General features: G+C 39.2%; 1 protein-coding gene across 1 annotated transcript; it reads right to left on the bottom strand.

Moving 5' to 3' along the window:
• Positions 1 to 8,841: 8,841 nt before the first annotated feature.
• LOC139715509 (mediator of RNA polymerase II transcription subunit 7-A-like) lies at positions 8,842 to 11,767 on the bottom strand. Its single transcript, XM_071627079.1, has 2 exons — positions 11,665 to 11,767; positions 8,842 to 9,679 (listed from the first exon to the last, which is right to left on the bottom strand). The coding sequence occupies exon 2, from the start codon at positions 9,672 to 9,674 to the stop codon at positions 8,940 to 8,942; it is 735 nt and encodes a 244-aa protein (XP_071483180.1). The 5' UTR covers positions 9,675 to 9,679; positions 11,665 to 11,767; the 3' UTR covers positions 8,842 to 8,939.
• Positions 11,768 to 12,049: the final 282 nt, after the last annotated feature.

Below are 12,049 nucleotides of genomic sequence, written 5' to 3'. Positions count from 1 at the left end.
ATATATATTTTTTTATTGGGGAGGGGACAGAGGTTTCGGATGATTGGATAGGATTCCGCGCTAAGAATATTTTATTAAATAGCAGTGCAGTTATATTTATTTTTGTTTTTTGCAGAGATGTACTCTGATAACACTTTTTTTTTTTGTATACTGAACTGACTTTTCTATGGGGTGAGGGACGAATAGCATTCCCCACAATGATATTTCTAGAATATTTCACCTGGTGTACAATGCTAAATTTGAAATCATTTATACTACTGTTTACTATTATATTTTTTATGTGGGAGTCTTCAAGTACTTTCTGACATGCTTCCTTCCTGGTTGGAGAGGCCCAAGGGTCATAGTGATTTTGATCGCTTTTTTCCAACTTAGGAAAGCTCAACATTAGGGAAAACCTGACACCTGGTATCTTTAAAGTATTTTATTTGCCTTGTTTGCTTTGTTTGTTTAACTGTTATCACTTGTATTGCCTTGTAAATGTTGAATAAATGAAAATAATAATAACTTCGTTTCATATTCATCTGTTTTTTTTTCTTATCATTTTCAAACATATAAGATTAGATTCACAAATCAATACACAAAATACACACCAAATGAAAACATGTTTGGTTATTCACCTCTTTTCTCACCATTAAGTTTCTTTAGGTGCCCCCTCTTTTCTTTCTTTTTCATGTGATGGTGCATGTCCAGAAGTGACCACCAAGTGGGCCATAAGACTACATTCTATTTTGTTTTATGGACTGTCCACTATAATGGGCCTACCACCTGACTGGGATGACAGAAAAATCAGTGTAACATATTATAAATATATAGGCACTTTTTATAGAACAATTCAAGTTCAAGTTCAAGTTCAAATTTATTCTTTTTTCCACAATATACAAACATTAATCTTACTTTCGTGAATTTACTGATTCAATCTAGAATTGTAAGATACATGTCCAACACTGAATTCAAAATAACTCACAAGCGCTCATACATAATCAAACAAAGAAATGTTTTCTTCTTTATTATTTATTTATCTATTTGTTTTCCACTCAGGGGAAGAAATTGCCCTTTCAGTCAAAGTGATGGCTGATTTTCAAAGAGATCCTATAGCCTTAAAAAACCAAAGAAACAAACAAACATGTACATTCAACTTTGTTTCACTGAAAACAGAATAACTTGCTTATACATACATACGAAAACAATACATTTGTAACATTGATAAATGCTGAAAAAAAAAAACTATACCATATTGGGAGAACGGGGCCTAGGCCTATCAAGTACAAAGAAAAGAAAAGAAAATCCCAATCATACACTTAACATTACTAGAAGCATGAAAAGAAGGGACAGCTAAAGAATCATGCGGTGAGAAAAAAAGGTGAATCATAACCAACAGAGGATTTCACTTGGTGTACGGTATACTTTGTGCAGAATATGATTATGATATTTGTTAATATAATCTTAAATATGTTTGCATAAGAAAAAAAAAACTTAGAACGAAGTATGTATAGCGCAATGGTATGGTCGTAGATAATGATACACAAACTCAAAACAGAGTCTGCCATGATTGCTGAATAGGTTTTCAAGTGAGAAGGGCCTACATTGAACAATTTACCAGTTCTAACACCCCCCCCCCATCCCACTCCCACGTGATGATTGGTACTATAGGAGGTATATTACAGTGGCAAGGGAAACGCAACTCCTTTCTTACGGTTTTCACCGACATTATGATTGATGAAGTTGTTGAAACTCGAGGATTTCATCTGAAATTATTTTCTTAGTTCATCTCAGTTTCAGTCGAAGAAGAAACATGTCTTCAGTTTATGGAAATATCACACAATACGGTCGGAAGTCTCCGTATAGAAACTTGTCGTTTCGCAGCAGAGCACGTCGCTACAGAGAGCTCAACCAGTGCCTGCTGGCAGTGCATAGCATGAGCGTAGCCAAGGTATAGTCTTCTTCTTCTAGACGCTGAATATTATACCGAAAAGCTTCCACTTTTATGTGTCGAAAAAAGCGGCCGTTGGGGGCGGTCTTCAATATCCCGTCGCTCGTTGCAAATGGAAAATGGAAAAACGAATATCGAACCGATATCCTATTTTCCGTTTCCTATTTTTTTGAAATGTTAAGAAAATAGGATTTTGAGTCATTTTTCGACATTTCATCATAATGAAACACGGAAAACAGAATTTCAGAGCAAATCCATCATCCCGTGTCCCATTTTCAGTTGAAAATAGGATATTGAGATTTTATTCATTTTCCCGTTGAAATAGCCGTCAGGCGACGGGATTTCCACGCAATATTCGATTTTCCGTCACCAGTTGTCGACCGGTCACTGAATGGTACTTTAATACCCTGATTGTTTCAGACGGGAGAAACTCCAGATCAGAAGGTGCTTGGGGTTGGAGTCTCTGTATATAATGTGTATTGGGCCTCAGGGGGGAGAAATCCAAACTTTTATCTGGAAGGGGGATGATACTTATTTTTCGTTCCGTAACTTCAGGTGTCAATGGCATAGTCCAATGCTTGCAAAATTGTCATTTTGTGAACTGTTACACTTGCAAAATATGTGATGTATGAAGTGCACTCCCGTTACAATGAACAGGGTTATAACAAAATTGTTGTTACAATGAAGTAAAAATCCACGTCTCAGAATTATTACCTATATATCTTTATATTCTTAAGTGTTTGGTGATAAAAAATATAGACATTGAAAGAAAACCACCTGTCCAAAGGACGGTGTTGTAACGGGAGTGCACTGTACAAGTCTTATGTTGTTCCTAGCCACAGTCCCGGTAGATGTATAGTTTGCAATTAAACTTGACTGTTACAGCATGGAAGAAGGCTGTGATGTGTCTCAGCTGGTATCTCCCTCTCCAACGCTAAACTAAATTGTCGGCTGAGAAACAAAAGGCAGTTAGCACAAGTTGGAGGGGGGGGGGTTGAATTATTGGTGTCAATTTGTAGAGCTTGATCACCGGCCTATATATTATGGTGTCAATTATAAATTATTTTAATTTCCAGCAAAATGTTTAAAAAAATAAACACACAAAGGTGTTTTTTCCCCCCGTTATTTGGAACAATGCTTTTAAATCTACCCATTTTGATTAAATCAAATTTTTATTTCATGAAATTTGTTTCATTTTTATTTACTCTCAAAAACTAGTTTCCAGTTTACCAGATGTCAGAGTTACTGTGGCTTAAAAAAAGCCAACCAAACAAACAAACAAAAAAACAGGAGAAAAAGGGCCAAGGGTTGATTTAAGGCCATATGGCATGAAGAATTTTATTAGGTCTTCACAGGCGCTTGTAGTTATCATACTTCCACATTCTAATTGCTGATTCTATGTCAAAGTAGTTTGAAATGAGAGAGAACTGATGTTCACTCTGACATATCTGATAGCATAAGAGTCTCTATACATGTACCTTGTAGCATACAATGTCAGTCTGTATTATAGATCACATCATATTATGTCTTCTATTAACAGTGCAAAATGATATATTATGTTTTATACAGTATGGTGTGTATATAATACATTGACCATGTTTTCCATTGTAAATGCTTATATTTTTATATTAAAGTGATGAAAAGCGATATGTTCATGAGAAACTCAATAAAAGGACTTGAAAATGACACAAAATATCAGGGTTGGTGTGTTTCTTTCAAAATATTTATTGTACAAAATTGGCAAAATGAGTATACAGGCAAACCCATTACAACTTTGAACAGAATTTCTCATTACAGTGTATAACAATTTTTTTTTAGAAAATAAGGGAAATGATGAGTTATTGTAGTGTAAAATCCTCTGGTACTAATGAATGTGTGCTGCAGTGGGGTTGTTTCTATCAGCATAATGTACTACGTAGATCAACATGGCAATAATTAATCTTGTGTACAGATATATACAAAGAAAACAAGTTCCAAGAACTCTTAATGCTTCTATTGTTCCAACATGGTTTCTCTGCAGGAAATATTTCAAAGTCCTGTTTAACTTGCATTCGTAGAGGTACTGTATACGCCATATATTTCACGAGTGTAAATTTTCGCGAATCGGGACTTCCTGACCATTTCGCGAGTGGTTAAGGAGTCCTGTACTGAACGGGGAAATGTATACGCGTACATCACATTCATATCGACATTAGAGTCAATATTTTCGCATGTTTTTAATTTCGCGAATAGCAGCTGACTCGCGAAATTCGCGAATATAAAAACCTCACAAAATATTCGGCATATACAGTAATTGAAACTCACAGCTCTTTGATGAAGTCACTAGCAAAACAAAAATCTTGCCGAAGTCTTGAAAATAAAGACTACAGAAGTCCACATAAGCTTTCTATAGTGCACTCCCGTCATAACGAACACGGTTATAGCGAAATTCAGGTTACAACAAAGTACAAATTCAGACCGCAAAATCATCCTCTCTGTTTTTTACTGTTCATTTGTTCGGTTAAAACAAAATTTCGATATAACGAATGAAAATTGCTGGTCCCAAGGACTTCGTTATGACGGAAGTCCAAGGTATTATAAAATCAACTCCACTAGCCTTTGACTCTCAATGTGGCGATGACAGTATTTCCTGATTTCTCTTTTTACGATGTATGAGGGGCGACTGAAAAGTTTTGAGCCTAACATAGAAAGGATTAAGATATGAAGGCCAAATTTGGTCCATGAAGTCTTCATCATATCTTAATCCTACCACCAAAATTTCTTGGTCATAACAATTTTTATCCTTATTTTACAGGTTCTTGAACTTTCTGTATCAGGTGATTCATAAAAAATGGACAAAATGAACACAAAAGTTGTCTTGTTTCACCAGGACAATGCTCCAGCGCATTCATCAGTGGTTGCAATTGCAATGGCAACCATTCATGACTGTGGGTTCCAACTAGTTTCGCACCCACTGTATTCACCAGATCTAGCCCCATTAGACTTTCACCTCTTTCCGAACCTCAAAAAAGATTTGGCTGGACAATGCTTCACCACTGATGAGGAGGTCAGTGATGCTGTTGACTCCTACCTGGAGGACCAACCAAAGAACTTCTACTGCAGCGGCATAGAGGCACTACGTCACCGCTGGAGGAAGTGTGTGGACTCACAAGGGGACTATGTAGAAAATAGAGCAATAAAGTACTTCTACCTCTTACCATCTCTTGAAGGCTCAAAACTTTTCAGTCTTCCCTCGTATTGTATTCCTTTAGTTCAAATGCTTACAAAATTGATGGTCTATTTGTGGAACCAGCCACCTTTGGGGAGCTGGTGACTATTTTGTATAAGTACACGACTTAATGTACCAACATTCACACATCCAAAGCTGGGGATTTCTAAGGGCGATCGGGGAGATACTAATTGTTATATATGAATCTGAATAAGAGAGAGCAATTATCAAATCAGTGGGGCTTTATTTTCTCTTTGCAGGATGTGCCTAAGATATTTAAGTTTTAAGAGGGCCTCCTACAGAATTGGAAAGATGGCAGTTCTGCAGATGAGTACAACAACACTTATACAGCAATACAAAAAGCAAATATTCATATGAAACAGTTTTTATAGATCATGGCAGCCCTGGCTTGCCAAACATTTTACAAAGTGATGCAAAAAACAAACAAAAACAAAGAAGACAAAGAGAGACATAGAGATGGAAAGGAGGGAGTTGGGGCTCACACTTTTTACTGACTGCTTGAGGTAAACTTGTGCATACAACTGTATTTGATTTCAATGGTGGTGAGGAACAATGACCTTATCTCTCACACCTGGAAGACATACAGGCATTCTAAGGAAAATCAAACTTGTACATGGTACCAGTATCCTTTCCAAGTGATTCATGTACAAATGCATCTGAAGTGACTTTTTTTTTTTTTTTTTTTGGTTGGGGGGGGGGGGGGGGCATTGTTTTGTTTGAAGATTGGCAATGTAATACAGGGTGCTACATAAGTTTCTTTTTTTTTTTCTTTTTTTTTTTTATCGCTTGCCTGGTTGGGCAAGCAGATTTTCAAATTTGCAGAACACTTGCCTGAACATGAATTTTACTTGCCCAAAAAAGAAAGTCCAAAAATATAAGAAAATTATATACGGTAAAAGTGGATATATATTTTTGCGCGAGTAATTTTTCACTCTTGGCCGAGTAAGATGAATTTCGCGTGTTTTTAATTCCGCGGAATCAGGACATTAACTATCGAAACATATGGCATGCAAAGATATTAGTGTGCTTTTATTTTCACGCAAGCTTCTGGTTGCGCAAAAATTTCCACTTTTACAGTATAAAATCCCTTGTACTGTACAAGCTGAGATTTTCGCGTTCAGATATTTTCGCAAATTGCTACTTGGAGGGCATTTTCGCGTGTTGTTAATTTCGCGGTTGGGAGGGTCTAACTGAACTTAGTTATTCACGCATTGTTATTTTCGCGTGTTGTTACATGTATTTTCACGGTTCAAAGGTGATTCACGAAATTCGCGAAAATAAAACCACCGCAAAAATTTCAGCTCGTACAGTAAGTCAAGGGCTTAAGAACACAATCATTTGAATAAACAGCACATGTTAATTCACACACTTAAACACAATGGAGTAACAAACTTGGTTCAATGAAGTGTTTTTGTTGCATTGCATTGGGGCTTCTTCACGCAAGTGTTGGAAAATGAAATCAAAGTGCGTTGCACCACTAACAGCCATGATTTTTGGGCTTCTGAATGGTTGACTTTGTGGGTTTGTGGGGGAGGGGAAGGTGCCTTCAAGGAACCACAATGATCTATTACTGTTACAGCAGAACCTCCTTATAACGAGGTCAGATATAACAACGACATATCAGTGGTTCAGTGGCTCATCATAACGAGGTTCAACTGTGTTTGAATTTGATCAAAAGAAAGATGAAATAGCAACATTTGGTAACTCTAGCAGATCAGTTTGACTTGACAGATCTATGTTCAAGTACAATTGTAAGACTTAGAAATGCAACGCTGTACACTCACACTGGTCCGATGGTCCAGGACCAGTGAAAATCACTGTTGGACTGGACCAGTAACTTATTTCAGGAACAGACCAGTAAAAGATTGTTAAACTGGGTACCTACTGCACCGAGAGGCAAGTCGGACCAGTAGAAAAGATGGGTTAGTGTGCAGCCCTGGAATATGTGTACTTACATCATCCACCATCACAAGACTTCTCCCCCCCCCCCCCCCTTTTTTTTTTAAATCCAAAAGTACTTTAGTTTGTACTAAAGTTGAGAAAGCCACTTCTACACAATCACAAAATTGTATTCCCCAATATCTTGGGGAATCCCAGCCCACAGAATACTGGTCACAAAAGCAATCCTCTGCCTGCATTGGGTACAGTTGCTATGTTGGAATCGAACATAGCAGATCCTGTCCTTTTTACATTCTCTGAGTTGACTTTGATCTATCTCATATATTTTAGGAAATACCATCAATATAGTGACCACATGACCATGTGTACAAATGAACACACTTCCATTTCTCAGATGGTGGATGAAGTTTTACAATGCCTCTTGTAAATCATCAACCTGTATGAGCCTAAATCTTGAGTGAGGGTAACTGAGCCAGGGTTGAGAGTATTCATCTTTTGTAGTCTCTGCCTTTGCTACTTAAAAGGAGTATGGCCATGAGACCAGCTCATAGCTCACTAGAGGCTGATTTTCAAGCATATTTTTTTTTTTTTAATGTTATGATGTTTTTAATGTTATGATATGATATGTTTTTAATGTTTTTCATGTTATGATATACACCCTACCTACATGCTATGATCCATAATATCTTTTCAAAAGGGGAGACTATGACTTCACAACCAATGCCACCTTTGCCTGAATCACTGTCAAGCTGAACCTGCCATATCAGAGCTGTATTAAATGACTAACTGAAACAGAAAGGAGGAGGAGGAGGAGGAGGAGGAGGTGGAGGAGGAGAAGAGCAAGAAGAAGAGCAAGAAGAAGAAGAAGAAGAAGAAGAAGAAGAAGAGGAAGAAGAAAAAGAAGAAGCAGAAGAAGAAGAAGAAGAAGGAGAAGAAGAAGAGCAAGAAGAAGAAGAAGGAAAATATCCAGCTACCATCAGTCTATGATAACTATGAACTTCGCAAAGGTTAAATCTCATGGCCAGATGAGACTGGAGATAAAACTGTTACTCGGGTAAAACTTGGCTCATGCAACTTAATAGTTAAGAACATCAGATGTAGGACACTACTGGAATTCAAGCATCTCATGGAACCATAGGACAAGCTTGCCTTCTGTACCAGAGGACAACATAATTGTCACTTTTGATACACTTAAAGGACAAGTTCACCTTCATAAACATAAGGATTGAGAGAATGTAGCAATATTAGTAGACCACATCATTGAAAGGAAAAATCGGACAATCCGTTCAAAAGTTATGAATTTTTGAAGTTTTTGTGCAGTAACCGCTGGATGAGAAGACTACTGCAGTCTGTGAATAACTTAGATGTCACATGCGTACAACAATATAAGGAAAATATAAAGAGAATTTCACAAAATGTCATGTTTTGAAAAAAAGTACACATTCCCCCGACTCGTTACCGACAAATTTTATGGGTAATATTATTCCCCCTGCCTTTAGAAAGAGGCAAGTCAAGTGCTCTTTTATTATGCGAAAAAGTGAAAATACGTTGAATTTTCTTTACATTTTCTTTATACTGTTGTACGCATATGACTCACAAGCTGTAGTAGTCTCCTCATCCAGCGGTTCCAACACAAAAATTTTAAAAATTCATAACTTTTGCATCGATTGTCCAATTTTCCTCAAACTTTCACTGATGTGTTCTGCTAATATTGTTGCATTCGCTCAATCCTTAAATGTTTATGAAGGTGAACTTGTCCTTTAAATACAAACTCATACTCCCCTATAAAATATGTTGTCTCTGGCATCCTTTACAAGGAGGCATGGAGATAATATGACATAATTTAAAGTTTACGTAATACAAATTGGACAAGTGGAGGTCCTATAATGCATCTATGAGGTCGCACATCAGCTTGTCCTTGTCGTAGCGAGAGCCTTCAGTCTCTGTCTTGTCTTTCTCAGCCTTGCCCTCAGCCTCCTGTTTCACTGCCACAGAGGGGAGCTCACTCCCTGCCGCCTCCTCCTCCTTCACCACTATAAGTTCGGTGGCCATCGGCTCGATTTTGGCCGCGACCTTGCTGTCTATGCTCTCCACGTTCTCGGGCAGGGAGGTGAAGCACCCCTGCAGGATCTCCGTCACCTTCTCTAGGTGGCGCTGGAAGCGCTCGGCCGTCTCCAGCCGCTGGCGCTTTTGCACCTCCATCATGACACGCAGGGTCTCGCGGGCCTGGTGTGGCCGAAACTCATTGATCAGGTGGTGCATGTGGATGAAGAGGAGGTTCATGTCGTCCAGTTTCTCCTCCCGCCGTGGGCTGTTTGGGCACGTGATGAGTGTGTCGAGGAGGTCCAGGAAGTTCACCAGGACTGAGTGGTTGATCTTCTTCAGCTCCTTCTTGTGGTCGAAGTGCTGCGGGTGCAGCCGCTTCAGGCCCTGGGACTCCAGGGGCCGGATGATGTCGTCGTTGGGCAGGAATGTGGCCCCGAACATGCCGTAGGCGTCCTCCACGGGGACTGGCGGCTTTGGGGCTGTGTTTGTCCTCACCCGTTCATCGGTGTAGTTGTTGATGTACTTCATGGGAGGGAGAGGCAAGGAACTTACTCCCTGTGGCTCACCCATGTTGTCTGAGTGGAGAAATACAATGTGAGAATGGATACAACTGTAAGGAACTGCACTATTTTTAAGCCTTAAGTTTCTTTTTTTTTAGCACACAAAATCACAAATTCACAATTGGCAAGTTTACAAATTGTTAACATCTATAACTTTATGGCAACGCAGACAGTGTATCACTATCAGCTGTGTGTAATTGTATGGTTGGGTACACCACATGTAGCCACCCTAACGTTCAACCAGTGATTGTAATATCAAAACTGACTGGAAATCGACTAGAAGTGTACTTAGCTTCGTAATATTGTGAATTATTGTCATTCACAATATTACAAAGTTAAATTCAGCGCTCGAACAACTTACAAGCACTTTAGTCAAAAACGTAAGCGTACGATATAGTGATTGTATGGAAAATTTGGCTTGCTGTAGTCGTTTGTGCGGTAATTTTTCAAACGAAGGCGGCGATGAATTGGGGAGCACTGCAAAGAAGTGGAGGAAACGACCAGAAAACAGGAGGAAACAGTGGAAGAGGTGAGTCAAAATGTTTACTGATTAATCCTGTCTATATTTTTTCCAGATTGGTTCGAAAACCAAGCTGGAAAAAATAATAATAACCATTTTTATGCGGGGGGAACTGGGTCGAAGTTGCATTGAATTGAAACGATTTAAACCGTCGCAATAGCGTACAGTTGTACAGTTGTATGTATATCAATGGTGTCTGTCTACTATATGAAGCGAAAAACTGACCCAGCAAATGTCATTCTTATAAATGAGAAGTTTTTTGCGGAATTAGACAGACTGTCGGTCAAATGTGTGCTCTGCCTGCTGTTGGACTTCGGAGTGTTGCTGATGACGTAAACAAAAGTTGGCTGGCTTGGCGGAGGTCTGCGCTCTCAGTCAGAGACAGATACGAACGAGTGTTTTTCTAGTTCAATTAGAATCTAAATTTACTGCGTTGAGTAAATAAGTTTTTGTCTTGAGGGCAAGATCGAGGCATTAAAGATAATTTATTTTCATGCAATTACATTGTTAATCACATGTCACAGTGAGTGGCTGCTGATGTAGACAGAAAGATCCGTCTGTCCGGAGGACTCTTTTATATTTTGCCATTAACGCTGTCCTCCGTAGACAGACGGAAGTTTGCAGTACCCATTGCTGTGTGGATGTTCTTAACCACTGTCTCTATGGAAAATTGGGTGAGGTACCTCACCCTTCTCGATTGCGTCTAATTCACGGCCCTAGGTCGGCAAATGTAAGCTTGTATGGTGAATTTATTTTTTTAAGAATACGTTACACTCACCAGATTAATGAATAATCCAACATTTTAGGAGAATTTTCAACGTAAAACACAGCCTGTCGCGTCGTCACATTCAAACTGCAGAAACATACGCTATGAATCTATCAGCCAATCACATGCGAGGTAGTTTCTACGTGTTTGTTTTACTAAAACACGTACCTCGCATGTGATTGGCTTAGCAATTGTTACAGATTCAAAATGGCGACTTACTGCTCGCGAACGGCGATGTTGCGATATCGATAAAATTGCTGCATTATAACCGAGGTTATGTGAGTATTTCGATTGCACAATGTGAGGAATTTATCCCAAATATTGCTGCATAATGTGTCATGTCATGTCATACTTGTTTGAATGTAAAAAAGCTGTCTGAAATTTGGTTTATCGTAACGTTTGATCTGTGCGCGACTGCTCCACACAGGAGCCGCAATCATTGACTTCGGTCTGTATACGGAGGGGATCCGTGAAGCCAGACGCAGTCTCCGCGGAACATTCCCCGACGGACAGATACAGACCGATCTTTCGGTCAACTGCTGATGCTGCATGCACATGACATCACAGTATTCACACAGTACACACTCACACTCACAGTCACACTGAATCATCATTCGACATTGACATGATGCCTTGATGATGGGGATGATCTACCACTGCACTCTGCTGTTTGAGCCTGCATGGGATCACGGTTTAAACCTAGACGTCACATACCTTAAATTATGTGCTCCTAGAATTTTTCAGATGATCATCTTCCAGCTGCTCGAATCCAGACGTACAAAATAACATTCAAAGTGGCAGTAGGTTCAGCTCTGTGCACCTACATTCAACAATGATCGGGACGCGACCGGCAAGCTAGCCGCTGTAACGCGCCGCACATCATACAGAGTCATGCATAAACTGGTAAATGCAAACTCGCCCCTAGTCGAGGCAGCCCTTCAGAGAAGGATCGACACTACTAGTATACGTGTACCAGCTTGGATCTACAATATTACCCAGGATCATCAGCATTGTACCCAAGGGACCCCTGTTTCCTTCAGACTATTTTTTTTTTGATAAGTATGTTCCACTTCTGCGTGCTAGCTGGGGGTGCAGTCCA

The sequence above is a fragment of the Diadema antillarum genome, unplaced genomic scaffold (assembly GCF_040938485.1).
Source record: "Diadema antillarum isolate AM-2024a unplaced genomic scaffold, OU_Dant_1.0 scf00000049, whole genome shotgun sequence".
Lineage (NCBI taxonomy): Eukaryota > Metazoa > Echinodermata > Echinoidea > Diadematoida > Diadematidae > Diadema > Diadema antillarum.
This window is presented reverse-complemented; position numbering and strand designations above follow the sequence as displayed.

Bases quoted from the DNA above. Each gene is read 5' to 3' on its own strand.
- LOC139715509 (XM_071627079.1), bottom strand. From the start codon at position 9,674: ATGGGTGAGCCACAGGGAGTAAGTTCCTTGCCTCTCCCTCCCATGAAG.